General features: G+C 36.4%; 1 protein-coding gene across 1 annotated transcript; it reads right to left on the bottom strand.

Annotated features, from left to right (window-relative positions):
* Positions 1 to 6,396: 6,396 nt before the first annotated feature.
* On the bottom strand, positions 6,397 to 19,374 carry LOC140152738 (acyl-coenzyme A amino acid N-acyltransferase 2-like). The gene is made up of 9 exons (XM_072175217.1): positions 19,316 to 19,374; positions 16,280 to 16,511; positions 12,648 to 12,905; positions 11,807 to 11,976; positions 10,655 to 10,771; positions 9,734 to 9,819; positions 8,686 to 8,785; positions 8,336 to 8,531; positions 6,397 to 7,297 (listed from the first exon to the last, which is right to left on the bottom strand). Exons 2-9 carry the CDS (start codon positions 16,488 to 16,490, stop codon positions 7,152 to 7,154), a joined length of 1,284 nt encoding a protein of 427 aa, XP_072031318.1. The 5' UTR covers positions 16,491 to 16,511; positions 19,316 to 19,374; the 3' UTR covers positions 6,397 to 7,151.
* Between the last annotated feature and the right edge of the window lie 203 nt (positions 19,375 to 19,577).

Raw genomic sequence — 19,577 nt, 5'->3', positions numbered from 1 at the left:
GAGTGGTGGCGCTGGCACTCATCCAAGACAGTGAGGCGTATTCCATCACACTGCGAACTTGAGCCTTGTAAATAGTTGCCCTGCCGCGCCTCTGACATCAAGTTTGTTTGCAACTCTCCTCATCGCGCCCAGCTTCTGTGCTGCTCTGGATGAGATGTTAGAAAATTGCTTTGTCCAGGTCAGCTTGTTTAGACTGTGACTCCCTCCCAGGATCTTCAGCTCCTCCTTCTCAGCCAGTTTGGCGGTACCAAACAGAAAGATCTCTAGCTTAAAGGTCACCTTCCATCTGTCTGCCCAGCCAGATCCTCATTTTCTCCAGGTCTCTGTTCAGGCTAGCACTAACGACCTCATGGTTGCGTTACAATGCTTGCACTCACCTGATTGGAAAACATCTTTGTGCAAATGGTGTCTGCTTTCACATTTACGCCGACGACATGCACATTTACATAAGCTTTGATCAGAGAGTAGACGGATCGTGTCAACTTGCCTTGAATAAACTACAATCCTGCGTTTCTGAAATCAAGCAGTGGATGAATTTAAACAAATTGCAGTTAAACGAGGCTAAAACCGAATTCTTCGTTGCTGTTTCTTCAGGGAAGCTGGTTCACTCCATCTTTTCAAAGAAAATTTGAAAACATACCTGTTCAAGTAGTTTTTTCATGCTTTCATGCTTTTATCAAATTTTCATGACATATATATGATGCTTTGTATTGTTCTTATTAGTTTATATCTCTGGTTCATGTACCTGTATATATTCTCTTGTAAATAAAAGCGCTCCGTTCTTTGTGGGGCGCTCAGTAAATGCCTATTATGTAATATGTTATGTTTTGTTGTCTCTTGATGTAATCTCACAAAACAAGGTGGAATCATCTGCGTAGAGGTCGAGTTGGTTTTCATACTCATCACCCAGGTCATCAATGAAGACAGAGAACAAGAGAACAAAAGTGGGCCGAATATTAACCCCTGGGGAACTGATGCATTGATAGATAAGACAACTTTGATGGAACGATCTGTCAGGTAGCTCCTAATCCAGATGAGCAGCTTGCCAGATACTCATTTTGCTGTGAGTTTCGAGCAAAGGCCATTATTCCAGACATTGTCGAATGCTCCTTTGATATCCAGGGCAACCAGACGCAGGTTGTTACCTCGGTTCAGGGAGTTGGACCACTCTTGGGTCAGAATGTGTGCTGTGCTGTGCTGTGGTCTAAATCGAAACTGTCTACCTGATATCAGTTGGTTTCCAATAAGATACTTCTGAAGAGGGTTCTGTACAACAGCCTCCACGATCTTGCTGATGATGCAGAGCAGAGATGGGGCGGTACATAGATAGATTAGACTTCAAACCTCTCTTGTGAATAGGAATGACAGATGCAGTCTTCCATTGGCTTGGGAAAACTCACTTGAAGAAGCAAAGCTCAAACAGCAGGCTGAGTGATCCCGGGGAGTGATCATGCAAGTTCTGCAAGATAATGAGCGCTTGCAAAAAATATGCGCATGTATCTGGTTGTAGATTCGCAAGAAGCTTCCTAAAATTTGATGTAGTGTAGACTTGACGCCGATCCTTCTGCACTGGTACATCAATTTAACTCTGGTTGAGTTACCAAACAAGGTGTTAACATATGGGACATCGGGCCCTTTGAGGCTACTGTCTGAGCCCCCGTACAGGAAAAAGTTGCTGTCATTGGTATTTTTTGTAAACCCCAATGGGTAATAGTTCCACTGCAAAAAGTTTCATCCATGTGTCTCTTCAGCTGAATAAATTAGTTTTGGGACATTGGCCCATTGAGGCTACTGTCTGGGCCCCTGTACAGCAAAAAGTTGCTGTCATTGGTATTTTGTAAACCCCAATGGGTAATAGTTCCACTGCAAAAAGTTTCATCCATGTGTCTCTTCAGCTGAATAAATCAGTTATGGGACATGGGCCCTTTGAGGCTACTGTCTGGGGCCCCGTACAGGAAAAAGTTGCTGTCATTGGTATTTTTGTAAACCCCAATGGGTAATAGTTCCACTGCAAAAAGTTTCATCCATGTGTCTCTTCAGCTGAATAAATTAGTTATGGGACATGGGCCCATTGAGGCTACTGTCTGGGCCCCCGTACAGCAAAAAAGTTGCTGTCATTGTTATTTTTGTAAACCCCAATGGGTAATAGTTCCACTGCAAAAAGTTTCATCCATGTGTCTCTTCAGCTGAATAAATCAGTTATGGGACATGGGCCCTTTGAGGCTACTGTCTGGGGCCCCGTACAGGAAAAAGTTGCTGTCATTGGTATTTTTGTAAACCCCAAAGGGTAATAGTTCAAATGCAAAAAGATTCATCCATGTGTCTCTTCAGCTGAATAAATCAGTTGTTGGACATCAGGCCCTTTAAGGCTACTGTCTGGGCCGGGCCCCCGTACAGGACAAAGTTGCTGTCATTGGTATTTTTGAGCACCCCAATGGGTGATAGTTCCAATGCAAAAAGTTTTATCCATGTGTCTCTTCAGCTGAATAACACCATATGGGCGGGCCCCTTTGGGGCTACTGTCTGGGCCCCCGTACAGGCCAAAATTGCTGTCATTGCTATAGGCATGAAAAGTATCCTCCTGGGAGTGATATCCAACAGGTTTTGTCCATGTGTCTCTTGAGCTGAATAAATGCATTTTTGGCCCCCTATTTTTTGTGACCCCCGGGCTAAACGTACAGGCTGTGACCCGGCAGCAATATGGAATTTTGAATCTTGGCCCTATACTAACATAACCAGGCCATCAAACCTTTTGTGTCTGATGAGCTGAATAAATTGTCTGGGCTCCTAGTCTAATACATCATCTAGAACGCGTGTTAGGCAATGTTTTTTGGAACATTATTATTTTGCATGTTTTTTGCTTATGCTATCTTCTGTAGATAGCATTGATGGCCTATAAAGAAAAAAAATAATACCTCTATTTTTCTTTATGTTTAATGATTTTTTTTAATGATTATCATTTTGACTGTCTACAGAAGATAGCAATCACGGCCGGTGTATATAAGACAAAAAGTATGTTTTTTGCGTACTGAATCATCATTGTTTTTTGTTTTGTTTTTGTTTTGCTTTTTTGTTTTGTTTTTTATTTTATTTCCTTTATGTTCCAAATAATCTCTGCTATATAAATGCTGTTTTAAATTTTGGGCAGCTTCTTTTTTTCCATACTTTAAATGCTTTCTTCAGCCTGATTAACCCTTGCAAAGGCTCAAAAATCGCTAAAAATGCGTTTCCACAGCTCAAGTGTCACATGATCACATCTAACCCTGAATATTTTCTTTGAATAAATGCGATTTCTTTACACATTTGTTGTTTTTTAATTAGATAACGCACCATCATATTGTTTATCAACATTATTTTTAGTGATTTTTAAATCACTAAAAATAATGTTTAAAACGTCTTTGTGTAATTCTAAAATAAATTGCACTTTCCATCAAAACGCTGTGAGCTACGTTACCCCTTTTTAACACACGTTCTTGGAAAGAAGTAAAACAGAGGTATCAATGTAATTTGCGGTTTTTGAAAGGAAACACTCATGGGTTTTTTAAAATCACAGTAAAAATCGTGATGCTGTAGCATTTTTGGCATAGAAATGTTGTAAACATTGAAATTTCGACCGACCATGTTAAGATTGGTGAGCTACGTTACCAGGATTCTATAGTATGCACTTGTATTACATGTACTTCCTAATAATATGTGAAAGCTACTAGTGGTGGAACCCTATTTATATTAGAATTAACCGACATAACGTTCTAACGTTCGCAAATCACATTAACAACCAGTGAACTACGTTACTGTAAGCTACGTTACACACTCATTTACGCATCTTCAAAACTTCTATGAAATGGTGAAATCTGTTTTACATTTCACTCAAGTGATCTTTAGTTGGCTTTTTATGACCTTGGATTGAGTAAAACCAGCCCATTTTGTAGTCGGTAACGTAGCTCACAGTGCTCACATTTGTTTTGTTTTTGTTTTGCTTTTTTGTTTTGTTTTTTATTTTATTTCCTTTATGTTCCAAATAATCTCTGCTATATAAATGCTGTTTTAAATTTTGGGCAGCTTCTTTTTTCCATACTTTAAATGCTTTCTTCAGCCTGATTAACCCTTGCAAAGGCTCAAAAATCGCTAAAAATGCGTTTCCACAGCTCAAGTGTCACATGATCACATCTAACCCTGAATATTTTCTTTGAATAAATGCGATTTCTTTACACATTTGTTGTTTTTTAATTAGATAACGCACCATCATATTGTTTATCAACATTATTTTTAGTGATTTTTAAATCACTAAAAAATAATGTTTAAAAACGCCTTTGTGTAATTCTAAAATAAATTGCACTTTCCATCAAAACGCTGTGAGCTACGTTACCCCTTTTTAACACACGTTCTTGGAAAGAAGTAAAACAGAGGTATCAATGTAATTTGCGATTTTTGAAAGGAAACACTCATGGGTTTTTTAAAATAACAGTAAAAATCGTGATGCTGTAGCATTTTTGGCATAGAAATGTTGTAAACATTGAAATTTCGACCGACCATGTTAAGATTGGTGAGCTACGTTACCAGGATTCTATAGTATGCACTTGTATTACATGTACTTCCTAATAATATGTGAAAGCTACTAGTGGTGGAACCCTATTTATATTAGAATTAACCGACATAACGTTCTAACGTTCGCAAATCACATTAAAAACATTAAAAACCAGTGAACTACGTTACTGTAAGCTACGTTACACACTCATTTACGCATCTTCAAAACTTCTATGAAATGGTGAAATCTGTTTTACATTTCACTCAAGTGATCTTTAGTTGGCTTTTTATGACCTTGGATTGAGTAAAACCAGCCCATTTTGTAGTCGGTAACGTAGCTCACAGTGCTCACATTACATTGAGTTTTAGTGTTAAAAAACATCATGACTTCCTGAAAGAAAAATATGCAAGTGATGTTGACAAATTTTCACATCTGAAAGTAGTGATACATTTACTCTTAAAAATCACAAAAAGCAGGTCTTTTTGAACAACTTTTATTTTTTCAATTTTTTTAGTGGATTGGCACCGGATTTTGTAGAATGAGCGATATATTTATTTCTAAGCGCGTGGCAAATTATAGCCGTTTTATCGGCCCGCAATTTTTTCGTACTGAATCCTCACATTTTGCGTACTGAATCATCATCATCTAGAACGAGTGTTAGGCAATGTTTTTTTGAAACATTATTATTTTGCATGTTTTTGCTTATTGCTATCTTCTGTAGATAGCATTTAGGGCCTATAAAGTAAAAAAAATGAATACCTCTATTTTTCTTTATGTTTAATGATGTTTTTTTAATGATTATCATTTTGACTGTCTACCGAAGATAGCAATCACGACCGGTTTATAATTATAAGACAAAAAGGTTTTTTTTTGCTTTTTGCGTACTGAATCATCATTGTTTTTTTGTTTTGCTTTTTTTTTTTTTTCTTGTTTTCTTTCCTTCATGTTCCCAACAATCTCTGCTATAAGTACCGTTTTTAATTTTGGTCAGCTTCTTTATTTTAACATTTCTTTATAGCTTTGCATTCGGCCTATTGGCTTCTTTCTTTTTCTAAGCGCGAGGCAAATTGTAGCCGTTTTACCGGCCCTGGAATTTTGCGTACTGAATCCTCACATTTTGCGTACTGAATCATCATCATCTGGAAAGAGTGTTAGGCTTTTTTTTCTAAGCGCGCGGCAAATTATAGCCGTTTTACCGGCCCTGGGATTTTGCGTACCGAATCCTCACATTTTGCGTACTGAATCATCATTATCTAAAACGCGTATTAGGCAATGGTTTTTGGAACACTATTATTTTGCATGTTTTTTGCTTATTGCTATCTTCTGCAGATAGCATTTATGGCCTATAAAGAAAAAAAATAATACCTCTATTTGTCAAATCTGAATCTTCAGATTTTGCGTACTGAATCATCATCAAGAACGCGTGTTAGGCAATGTTTTTGGAACATTATTTTGCATTTTTTTGCTTTGCTTGCTATCTTCTGTAGATGGCATTTGGGCCTACAAAAATAATTAATAGCTCTAATTTTTTTCTTTATGTTTAATGATTTATTTAATGATTATTATTTTGACTATCTACTGAAGATAGCAATTACGACGGGTTTCAATCAGACAAAAGGTAATTTCTTGCGTACTAGTTTTTAACCATAATTAGATTTTGATTTATGAACCAATGAATACAACTTAAACCAACAAGTGCTAACCCAATCGAAGTCAAGAACCCATATGAAAATATAAGGATATTCTGAACATGTATCTGTGAATTAGGTTTTGTTGTGCAAAAGACACGATACCCAGTAAAACTGTACTATATGCAGGCATTAGATTAAATTACTTGAACAAAAATAAAGCAATATAATCATTTTCAAAAATAAAGCTGTAATGATTTCCACATTGATGTGAGAAACCTTTTTAATCAAAATTGGCCTTTCTTTTCAGACCGTTTCCAACATTCCAAATCTGTATTCACTTTATCCAACACATCTTAACAACCAAAAATCACATTTTCATCAAATAACATTTACTTCGTAGCCAAGATTTAAGAGTATAAACGATTGAGGTAGAATTTTTAAAAATACAAAACAAATAAACTTTCGAGATCTAACATAACTTGCAAAAATCAAGGTAATAGCATGGAAGTATGAGATTTTGAATAAAACGACAGAGAACGTCATTAGTTATTATGCCCAACGCATATGGGATCTTCACAACACTGTCTTTACATGACGTGCAGGAAGGTTGTAACACATCAAAAGGACCAACCTTGGTCACAATCGACAGGGTGACACACATTGGCGACATATGCACTAGAATTAAATTTTCTATGCATTGCCTCATCTGTTCGGGTCAAAATTTAAAAGGCATATATCTAAAATTGAGACAACCATTCTGAAGAAAAGAAAATACAATTCTATTTCTTATGGATATGTTACAATATGGCTTTAATGGTAAGGCTCAATGTGAAATAATTGGATCACCAACCTTTAATTGTTGTCATTAAAAACATGATACAAAATAACTACGGTTAAATGGTTTTTAAATTTAAAAGCTTCCTGAGTGTCCTAACACATTAAAAACTTCAAAAGTTGTCAATTCATGATAATGCAGTGTACTATACAGAGTATTTTCACAGTAGACTTTTAATCCAGCTATACTCTGTATTTAATGTCCCATATCCAATATGATTGGAAAGAAATTCCAGAATGTGTTTCCATGAATCCTCCATAGCATCTGCATGTGGTTTAGGAGTGCCTCCCCAAGCTATTACCTCACCTAATGGAAAATAAATATATGGAATACAGTGTTATTTTGTCACCCTGGAAGGGGGAGGGGGGCACTCACTGATAATGGGTCATACAGATGTGCAATCACTTATTGACCCCCAATTTAGGCCTTTGGTGCTTTCAGTAAATGACAGCCTATGGTATATACAATGTAATAATTACAGTAACTCCATTTTAAAAAATGCCTCCTTTGGCCCCCATGGACCAGATCGTGTCACATTTAGGCATTATGATCAAGTCCCGTATCAAGTCTCACTAAATGGTTTCTCATATAGGCAGACCCGTAACCAGGGAGGTGGCTCCTGGTTACGGGCCTGCATGTTCTCAGGGTATCTCAATCATGATATGTAACACAATATAGAAAAAAATAATGGTCAAAACAGATTGTTTGGCCTACAAGTAGAAATTTTGAGGAAAGTGGAAGATGCCGGTAGAATTGGTGTGCGATGATGCAAGAAAAATCCTTGCCTTGACCATTCAGTGGCACAGCATCATAAAGAACACTGGGGAATGTGGGGATAAACGATATACCTCCAATCCATGAGAAATCACATATCAACTACATATGAAGGGGGCTGGCTCTTATTAAAGTGGTTCCTTGTTACGCTCTGTAGCTTTTACACTGACATTTCGTATCTTGCCATTTGTATGTTAAAACCTTTCACTATTTCACCTGCTCCAATGCCATTTCTAGGTGAATGAGCACGAAAAGAGTATTCGCTGTCATAATGCACATTAATAACCAATGGATATTGGTTCAAGCCTGGGCTCATACACCTGTTCCAAATTATGATATGCCATAGGCTTTATGTTTTGATCATTTCAATTACTGGTTTATAACAAAGAAGCCATGAGCCAGTTGACATAGCAACAGTCATATTCTAACGTGCACTACGCCAGTAAATATCGCCTGACTATTTGGCGAGGAGTAAATATCACATTAGTGTACTCAGGGAATGAAATGAAAATAAACATATATAATGAAAAATCTAATTGAACATTGCCGAAAATGCCTCATTTTTCTTACCTTTAAAGAAAGACACTGATGTTGTAGGTGCATATGGAGGCTCAATGAGGTGACCAGCGCCATGGTAACAAAGCATCTTGTATCCATGGTGACCGTGGGCATCTAATCTTTTGATGGCTTCTGATGTATGTTCATCAGTTGGCCAATCCAAGTCAGCATCACCATAAATTAATAATAAATTCCTGGCTTTTTCAACCTATAGGTACAAAAAAGCAAAGATTATTAAAATGGGAGAAAATCTGTTTTAGCATGCTAAACCAGAAAAGTTTGAGAAAGTGTTTTAGTTCCCTCCCTCCATAAATCACAAAATTATGAATAGTAATATTTTTCAATATTATGGGGTTACTCACTTTTATTTTGGCTCCTTCAGGAGCAATTTGAAGACTATCAGCAGCATATCTCATCATATAACCTCCATCAGGACCCTTTTGTACTCTGTCAAATTCCCACCTGTAAGTGAAAAAAGATAAAGAGTAGGTTTAGACAAAGAAAATGACCCATTCTCACACGATGGTGTCAAATGGAACTTAAATTCCATCTTTGGATGGACTATTGTAACCTACTATACTATTAAACCTTGTCTACAAGCATAATAGTGATTTTTGACGAAAGATAAATCAATACGAAACTGCCTTAAATATGCCAATACAATAGATTGGTAGCCCCTGTTTGTATATGCTTTTATCATACCATTAAGCCTCGGGGCTTGAGATTGGAATTCCAATTTATTTTCTCCCGAATAAGGGCTACGAGTAAAATTGTACAATAATGTGTTTGGGAGTTGCCTTCTCTCCTTTCTTCTTTTCCTTGCTATCTGGGCCAGCATACATCTTAGCCTACACTGGCTATCCAGGCTTGTGCATTTTTATTGTATGAGCTTGGAACAGTCCATGGATTTCCCATGGATTAGAATGTGTCCCTCACAGACCAACCTGGGTAAACAAACAAACAAACAAGTAGTTTCCCATGTTTTCATTGGATAAGCGCCCCAAATTACTAACATGATATATCTTGTATCATACCTGCTGAGTATGTCACATACAGGTATCAACCCACCATATCATGTTAGTAAGGACATACACATGCGCGGCTCTGCATGACAATAATAGGCTAAAAAGCCGGTGTGTCTGTTTTGAAACACATATTTCACTGAGATTTGCCACTCCAAATAATACAGAGAGCTTTTCTGAACGAAATTTGCAGCAAAAAGCGGGTTTCAGTGGTCTTAGCAAAGTAGCTTATTTCCAAAATTTCAGTTGATTCCGATTTTGCGTTTGCAAGTTATGCATGATTTAGTGTATTACAATATTATAGACCAGGTTAAAACTGAGCTAAGTACCACTTGAAGAACCAGAAATTAATTTGATGCTGGTAACAAGTTGAAATGATAAAACTTACCCTATGTATTCCATTACTTCACCTTTCAGTAACAATGGAAATGGAAACATAGCAACTGGCCCAGAAATACTAACAACGGCTGAAATCTGTAAAACATTAGAAATAGATAATGCAATTAGATGTAGGTATGGCAAGTGTGAATGGAGGTCTTTGGTTCCAGACATGTAATAGCCAGTGGTGTTGCAAGGAGACTAAGTACAGTCATTAAGAATATAGTCCCAGTAAGATGAGAAATGGTAACCAAAAAGGGATCATTTTTATAGAACATTTCATACTTTCCATCCCAATAAATATTCTGTGGGGCCCAGATATCAAAACTTCACTTTTTTGTGTAAACATCCATCAAAGTGTTCAATTCCAAAAAATACAGGAAATGGAAATCATATTTCAGACATGGGGCAGGGGCATTATGCCCCTTAACACAAACATATGGGTATGTTCTCTCAAAAAGACCTGTTTGTGGACCATGCAGTTCCCTTCATTTTGATAATTTCAACTTTAAAAGACCCCCAAATGGCTCATTCCTCTCATGTCTGGTTTCTTTTCCAGAGCAATTTTCAACCAGAAAGCTACAAAAGACTCTTGTTTGGCTAGTTTACAGCTCCAAAGAACCCCTTATACTGAGATGTACCATTTCCAGTTCCACAGGGAACATATACACACCAAAGAAATATGAAGTTGCCCCCTTACCTTTCAAACCTCTTTATATGAACACAGGAGCCCTGCATAATGCAAAGGGCCATTTGTTCTGTTGCTTTATACTTATACAAAAAAGAAACCATACAAAGAAAATCCAAAACAAAATATTCTTTCCCTGTGGTATTAGTTTGAAAGAATCATACAAGTTTTATTAAGATATTCTTAATTTTCAAAATACAAAACAAGTATATTACTGAAGTAAGATGCATAGAATTAAGTTACCTTATCTGGGTATAGAGAGGCTATAAGTAGTGCCACCATTGCCCCTGTAGATACACCAACTACACCAATGCCTCCGGTTTCTATGTAATATATGCCTGAAAAATAATCTACAGCTTCCTTCAAGCAAAATGAAACAAAAATAATAATTTTAAAAAACATAGGATAATGTATAAGCTACATTAATTTTTGAAAGTTGCAAAACATTTGTTTTTCATAAAAATATGGCTTGTTGCTTTTAAGAAATGAAAGATTGACATTAAAATTACAAATCTTTTTCCTTTGAAACAACTGGGAATGTAACAAAAAGCTGACATCTTGACAAGAAGTAGAAAAGGGTTATTCCCAAAATTTCAGTTGATTCTGATGCATGATTAGGTGTTACACTGCTCCATAGGCCACTGTGTTGTAATTTTGTTATGTTAACAGAACATAAAATTTGACAATATTTTTGCCAAGTAAATGAATCTGCAAGAATTTTTTTTGCACACAAACATAATTTAGCCAGAGCTTTCCGGTGGTACAAAAATCTCAACTTAAAGGCCCATTCAGTGATTTGCTCATCCGGACGATCGTAAAAATCATCAAAATTCAGATTTTGGTACCTTTGTCATTGTGCTAGCATAGCCTGTGAGTGGTTCAGCAGAAAGCCATGTATTTAAGACAAAATAAGACATTCTGCACGAATCTGTAATTTAGATACTGACAGTATCTAAATTAGCTACATGTATTTGAATGGGGCTTCAACTTCGTCAGTACTACTATTTTCTTTGTTTTTTGCCAAATTTGTCATTTCAAAAATACCAAATGACAATTTGAATGACTTGTCCTTCACTTTTAAGCTATTTATAAACAATTTAATTTTTTTACACTTGCACTGGGAAGTGGAGGATGAGGATATGGATCACAAAATGTCCCTTTAAGCTACAAAACCAACTCCAACTCAAATAAAACTATTCTTTCACACCGTGTACACATCTTGGTAGTTTTCATCCGTTTCTCATGCTGTGGCACAGTCTAGGTTATTTGAAGGTGGAAACCACTAGCTAATTTTTTTTTAAGTTGGTCTATTTATTTTTAAATTCAGGACTACAGCTAGTTCCCTTTCGTGTTTTATACTAGTCCATTCCCAGGAGCCCATGTTGTTACTTTTACCTCAAAATATTCACAGTCCAGGTTCCAGGCTGCCTTTGGTAAGTCCTCATAACCAAAGAAAGCTAAGGCAAATGCAGCAAACCCATGAGAGGCAAGAAGAGCTGCTCTAATTTGAATACATCCTCCTGCCGCCCCAAACAGGTCTATAACCCCTGGAAATGGACCTGGGCCTGAAATAAATACATTGAAATAGTGGTTATATTTAGGGAACTAGATCAAGTCAAGAGCTGAAAATAGCACAAAATAGGCTCCATGAAGAGCAACAATACTCGGCAAGCGATCACAATGACCAAAATAACAAACAAACAGAACACAAACTAAAAACACAACAGCAACAATACATCTTTGACAAATCAAAGTTTACCTTTAATACAAGTTTATACTTCTCCAAACTGATCAAGTATTCCAACTGTAACCTTACCTCTCTCCAGTTCAAATTTTGTTTAAATTTGAAAATGTCAGAATTGTAAGTTTTAATGACCATATTTGGAATCAGCACGAAAAATGCATTAAAATGAGTAGAAACAAGCTCAGTGGTTCTTAAAATAGCTCTAAAAATTTTAAGAATATGATCAAGGGGAATGAGTCACATGTCGGCCCCGGTCGAAAATGAGTTTTACACATGTTTCTAAAGAGGACATTTAGGGCTTTCAGAAACTGAAGACCCCATGTTGATACGACTTTTCTTTGTGAAGTTACGTCAATTTATCAACCGCTGAAAACAATATAAAACAAAAGAATTTTAACACTTTCTTTGCCAATATCTCAAAATCAATATTAGCGACATCCGATCATGGCACACATGACTTTCCAAGATTGTGAACATTATAATTTCCTTTACCTTTTGGTTTAAAGAGAACCCCACGTATCCTGCCATGTCTTATAGGTATCCTTTGCACATTTTTGGCCATGTACCATCTATCAACTGTTGTAGTAGTAATGGGTTGATCATCTTGTAAAGTTGAAGTATCTAAATGTCCTTTATGAAGTGATAATGTGGTGGAAGCTGGTGTAGTGACATCTAACTTCATATATCTTATTCCTTGTCTCTGTCCAGGGCAGCTTTGCATACCCCAAAATAGTCCCATTGGCTCAACTCCTGAGTAATTGTAGGAAAGAAAATATAATATTAAAGGTACAGTATGGTAATTGATATGATTATGGTCGTTTGTTTAAAAACCTCACATTAAGACACAGATCCAGGCCCATAAAAGTTCTACTTTACTTTTCAGAGGAAAATGCTCAAATGTACCCAAGAATGACCAAATTGGAATGAAAAATTAACAAAAAATATATTTTCATGTTAAACTGTTTAAATAGCCTATTAAACAAAGTCTTTTTTTAGGGGAGAAAGTCCACTCTTTGCATGTAAACCAATTTATTTTGAAAATCCACTCCTCCAGCAAATTCTAGCTACAGGCCTGTCCATATTTATAGCTAATATCTGTTCACCATACCCCCATATCCACTGTTGATTTCCGATAGTTCATCAATTATACCCCAATCTACTGCTAATATCAATACATCAATGCCCCATGCTAATATCAGTAGTTTTAAATCAATGCCTATTATCTACTGCTAATATAAATATCAGGTAGTTCATCAATACTCCGTATACTGCTAATGTCAGGTTGTTCAGCAATACCTACATCTACTGCTGATATCTGGTAGTTCATCAATTCCCCCTATCCACAACTGATATCATGTAGTACGCCAGTGCCCCATATCTACTGCTAATAATTATGAGGTAGCTTATTTTATACTCCATATCTACTGCTGATATCAGGTAGTTCATCAATATTCGATATCTACTGCTAATATCAAGTAGGTATAGTTCATCAGTGCCCCATATCTACTGCTGGTATGAGGTAGTTTATTAATGCCCCCATACCAATTGCTAATATCAGAGAGTTACATACATATAAACAAAAAAATCAGTTCATATCTACAGCTGATATCAGGTAATTCATCAATGCCCCATGTCTACTACTGATATCAGGTAATTCATCAATGCCCCATATCTACTACTGATATCAGGTACGGTAGTTCACCAATGCCCCATATCTACTGCTGATATCAGATAATTCATCAATGCCCCATATCTACTGCTGATATCAGGTAGTTCATCAATGCATCATATCTACTGCTGATATCAGGCAGTTCATCAATGCCCCATATCTACTGCTGATATCAGGTAGTTCATCAATGCCCCATATCTACTGCTGATAGCAGGTAGTTCATCAATGCGCCATATCTACTGCTGATAGCAGGTAGTTCATCAATGCATCATATCTACTGCTGATATCGGATAGTTCATCAATGCATCATATCTACTGCTGATATCAGATAGTTCATCAATGCCTCATATCTACTGCTGATATCAGATAGTTCATCAATGCATCATATCTACTGCTGATAGCAGGTAGTTCATCAATGCCCCCATATCTACTGCTGATATCACATAGTTCATCAATGCTCCATATCTACTGCTGATGTCAGATGTTCATCAATGCATCATATCTACTGCTGATATCAGGTAGTTCATCAATGCCCCATATCTACTGCTGATATCAGATAGTTCATCAATGCATCATATCTACTGCTGATATCAGATAGTTCATCAATGCCTCATATCTACTGCTGATATCAGATAGTTCATCAATGCATCATATCTACTGCTGATAGCAGGTAGTTCATTAATGCCCCATATCTACTGCTGATATCAGGCAGTTCATCAATGCCCCATATCTACTGCTGATATCAAGTAGTTCATCAATGCCCCATATCTACTGCTGATATCAGGTAGTTCATCAATGCCCCCATATCTACTGCTGATAGCAGGTATTTCATCAATGCCCCATATCTACTGCTGATATCAGAAAGTTCATCAATGCTCCATATCTACTGCTGATGTCAGATGTTCATCAATGCATCATATCTACTGCTGATATCAGATAGTTCATCAATGTCCCATATCTACTGCTGATAGCAGGTAGTTCATCAATGCATCATATCTACTGCTGATATCAGGCAGTTCATTAATGCCCTATATCTACTGCTGATATCAGATAGTTCATCAATGCGCCATATCTACTGCTGATAGCAGGTAGTTCATTAATGCCCCATATCTACTGCTAATAGCAGGTAGTTCATCAATGCATCATATCTACTGCTAATAGCAGGTAGTTCATCAATGCATCATATCTACTGCTGATAGCAGGTAGTTCATCAATGCCTCATATCTACTGCTGATATCAGATAGTTCATCAATGCCTCATATCTACTGCTGATATCAGATAGTTCATCAATGCATCATATCTACTACTGCTGATAGCAGGTAGTTTAATGCCCCATATCTACTGCTGATATCAGATAGTTCATCAATGCCCCCATATCTACTGCTGATAGCAGGTAGTTCATCAATGCCCCCATATCTACTGCTGATAGCAGATAGTTCATCAATGCCCCATATCTACTGCTGATAGCAGATAGTTCATCAATGCCCCCATATCTACTGCTGATAGCAGATAGTTCATCAATGCCCCATATCTACTGCTGATATCATATAGTTCATCAATGCCCCATATCTACTGCTGATAGCAGATAGTTCATCAATGCCCCATATCTACTGCTGATATCAGATAGTTCATCAATGCCCCCATATCTACTGCTGATAGCAGATAGTTCATCAATGCCCATATCTACTGCTGATATCATATAGTTCATCAATGCCCCATATCTACTGCTGATAGCAGGTAGTTCATCAATGCCCCATATCTACTGCTGATATCAGATAGTTCATCAATGCTCCATATCTACAGCTGATGTTAGATGTTCATCAATGCCCCATATCTACTGCTGATATTAGGCAGTTCGTCAATGCCCCATATCTACTGCTGATATCAGATAGTTCATCAATGCTCCATATCTACTGCTGATGTCAGATGTTCATCAATGCATCATATCTACTGCTGATATCAGATAGTTCATCAATGCCTCATATCTACTGCTGATATCAGGTAGTTCATCAATGGCCCATATCTACTGCTGATATCAGATACGGTAGTTCATCAATGCTCCATTTCTACTGCTGATGTCAGATGTTCATCAATGCATCATATCTACTGCTGATATCAGATAGTTCATCAATGCCTCATATCTACTGCTGATAGCAGGTAGTTCATCAATGTATCATATCTGCAGCTGATAGCAGGTAGTTCATCAATGCCCCATATCTACTGCTGATATCAGATAGTTCATCAATGCCCCATATCTACTGCTGATATCAGATAGTTCATCAATGCCCCATATCTACTGCTGATGTCAGATGTTCATCAATGCCCCATATCTACTGCTGATGTCAGATGTTCATCAATGCATCATATCTACTACTTTTTTTTACATATCTTTGATACTTATTACAAAAAGAACCCCTAAAAACCAATAATAACAACAAACAATAAATATTTGTACCTGTATATGTCCCACCATGAGACGGCTGTTCTGCTATGTGGATTTCACCTCTGTGATCAACAACATAATGTGCATGTGCCTCGAATTTAAAACGACCTTCAGTGACAAATGATCTTATGGTGACTTTTGATCCGACATTCAATCCTTTAACAATAATAGTGAGTTTTTCATCTACCATTGCTGGTGAGGGTGATACTTGTATACTCGCCATATTGCAGAATATTCCATCTACCTGAAAGGTACAAAGCTTTGTGACAGATAAAGCAAATTGGGACAAAAGAAATCTGTATTCAGATATTTATGCATCATGATATACAATAGAACTTTAAAATTTTGAATAATTTGATGCAAATGCCCGGGCAAATGCTATCAAAATGTGGCATAGTTATTGTTTTAAATGCATTGAGAATTTAACAATGACGAACAAATTTAAATTATCTCCTAAAACTTTGGTGACGTTGTCCTTATTTTGCTTAAAAGGTTGGTCTTAACCCTGGAATTTTGGAAACTTTCAGGCCTCATAATTGCAAAATTGTTGCTCTGAAGTATATATAAACATAAATATACTTAGAATGGCAAACACTTGATTATATTCATCTGTGAGGTCAAATATGGGCCAAAATGCTAATTTTTGGCCCCAAATCCCGTTTTTTTGGCTCACTTCTTTGTCGTTAATTTCGTAACAAAATAATAGTTGGGCCAAAAATTATTTTTAATAATTTTTAAAAACTAGATAAAAAAATCTAAGAACAGTTTTTTATTTTTGTGAATTTTGACCAAAATGGCCAAAATGGGCAAAAAAAAAGATCATAAAAAAGCATGATTATCGCCCAAATATCAAATATTTTTGGTGAAGTTGGTCAAATTTCAAAAAATATAAAATCGGATACGTAGTTTAAGTTTATGTAGCTGGGAGGAAAAGCTGTCCATCACATGAAAATTTTGACATTAGGCTAATGAAATGAAATGATTAGTTTCCTGTCACATTTTTTTCAGTGAAATATGAGGTCATGATTTCATTATTCATTATTTTGGAAAATTTCATTATTGTCAAAACTTTCATTTGTCTATTATCATTGTATGTTGATTAAAGACCATCTTAAAACAGGCATTAATGCAGATCATCATTACAGACATTTTGCAACAGATTGAGAAAGATTTGAATTTGTTTTTATTAAAATGAAAATTAAGAAATTTGCAATTTTTGTGATTACATGATGAGGTAATCCTTAAATATCCATCATTTACTACATCCTCTGCCCCTACAACTAAAGAAAAACTGCTGATTATGATCAGCAGGGGATGTCAGACATTTTGAGAGTTTCAATTTTTATTATTTACATCTCAATTTTCAGATACCGTAAAGCAGGGTGACTTTGGACAATGGGGTGACTTTGGACAGGCATATAGGACAGGGTTGCTCAATTTAAATTGATGATTTTTTTGAAAAAACTCATTGATTTAAATTTAAATGAATAATTTTTTTGAAAAAAATTGTGATTTAAATCAAGCAACCCTGTCCTATATGCGTGTCCAAAGTCACCCCGCTTAACGGTAATTGACTTTTTTATGAAAATAATGAATGTTTTGGTCAAATTGAAAAGGTGATGCGGGCGGGTGACAGGAAACTAATCATTTCATTACATTTGTCTTACATATTGAAGATGAAGGGTACAATTACCGAATAGGGTACAACTTGTACAGGGATCTATACGATGATTTTTATTTTTGGGTGGATCATCGTATCTAGGCAAAAGATGTAGAAATACATGTCACCCAATGCACCACGCAATTGAATAGCAAACCGGCACTGCAGAGTACCGGCTTTGGCTGGTTACCAGTTGTACTCGTCTATGTAATCGGCAATCGGAGTTTACAAAATGTAGCGCATAAGCGCATATATATCATGACATCGGGAATTGATGCAAATTTTACGGTAAAATCAGTCATCACCTAGAAAGGAAAAAATTCAAATTGAGAAAATATTCTAGGTACATGTACCATATGACTTGTTGTCCTAGGGTACAACTTGCTAGACTTGAGTCCAGTCCTCGTTTACGGAGTTTAGGGTTAGGGTTTAGGGTTGGGGTAGGGCAGTCTTGTAATAAATAAGACTAGTAGAGTTGCACCCTTTCCGGTAATCGCTCCACATGAAGGTTTCCAAAAGACCCAAAATGTCTTTTATGAAACTTAAACACATACATATCTTCAATGCGAAATGTCAAAATTTTCACATGATGGTTGCCTTTTCTACATACACTTTTTATAAGCACCAGTACATATCATTATAGATTTATAAAGTTTACTTTGAGGATTGTTTAAATGTCAATTTGTAGTAATTTGCCATAAAATTTGTAGCCTCACGAAATTCAAAAATCCAAAATTATTTGATATCAGAAAATCATTTCTTGTATTCAGTTTCTCGGATGTGGCTGCTCTCAGGTCCCACAGGTACTGTGCAAATTAGGTGGGCAACCGAGCCAATAAACTTAAGAGATTTTTTATTTGAAACTGACACATAATATATATGATGGTCATGGAGTATCAGCATGCATGCCAGTTGTCAGTTGTCAGTTGGATATCAACCAATCACCCAGATCATAAACAAAAACTATGATATTAAAACACAATAGAGTGTATGCAATAAACCCAAGCGGAACGAGAGTTGCTAAAGTAACCGCTACCCGAACCATAAACACATGCATGATCAGACAACAAGTGTTCAATTTCCCCATAGCTTCCCACGTTGTACACATGTCAGTCGAATTTGGCGGTGTTGGTTTGTTTGTCCTCAAGTTATAGCATTGTTCACTTTGTGTTGAACATTGTACGTGGGCCTCACTGTAATAACTCAAAGATAACTGTGATCATCATTTCAAGAGGTCACTCTCCCGATTATAAAGCTAAACAACCTATGTGGAGGAATTTTATGCATGAGCAATCACATCAATGACGTAGTAATGAATACCCTCTATAGCAAATCATATGCATACGGGTAAGATAAAACTTGTGACATATCATGATATATATACACACCTGTGTCTGTGACCTGACAACTGATTTCTACACATGATCAGATCAGTGGACCTTACAAACATGTACATGTCAAACATGACATGTATAAACAAACAAAACCTTTGACCTTCTGGGAAACTCCCCCATTTGTTGTAACGTGCATCTGAGGAAGAACAGTAATTAATCCTAGAAATTGTGGCAATTCTTGATATTTTGTAAAATTAATGGATATATAAGAAATTGCTAGGAAGGATTTATCATTTAGATATTTTTATTTAATTTT

This window comes from Amphiura filiformis, chromosome 5 (genome assembly GCF_039555335.1).
Source record: "Amphiura filiformis chromosome 5, Afil_fr2py, whole genome shotgun sequence".
Taxonomy (NCBI): domain Eukaryota; kingdom Metazoa; phylum Echinodermata; class Ophiuroidea; order Amphilepidida; family Amphiuridae; genus Amphiura; species Amphiura filiformis.
The sequence above is the reverse complement of the archived record's forward strand: the minus strand, read 5'-3'. Positions and strand labels throughout refer to the sequence as shown.

Excerpts from the sequence above, each read along its gene's own strand:
- LOC140152738 (XM_072175217.1), bottom strand. The coding sequence starts at position 16,490 with ATGGCGAGTATACAAGTATCACCCTCACCAGCAATGGTAGATGAAAAA. Across the intron at positions 12,906-16,279 it reads TCATGGTGGGACATATACAG|GAGTTGAGCCAATGGGACTA; the intron begins GTACAAATATTT and ends ACAATTACTCAG. Across the intron at positions 11,977-12,647 it reads GGTTCTCTTTAAACCAAAAG|GCCCAGGTCCATTTCCAGGG; the intron begins GTAAAGGAAATT and ends TATTTATTTCAG.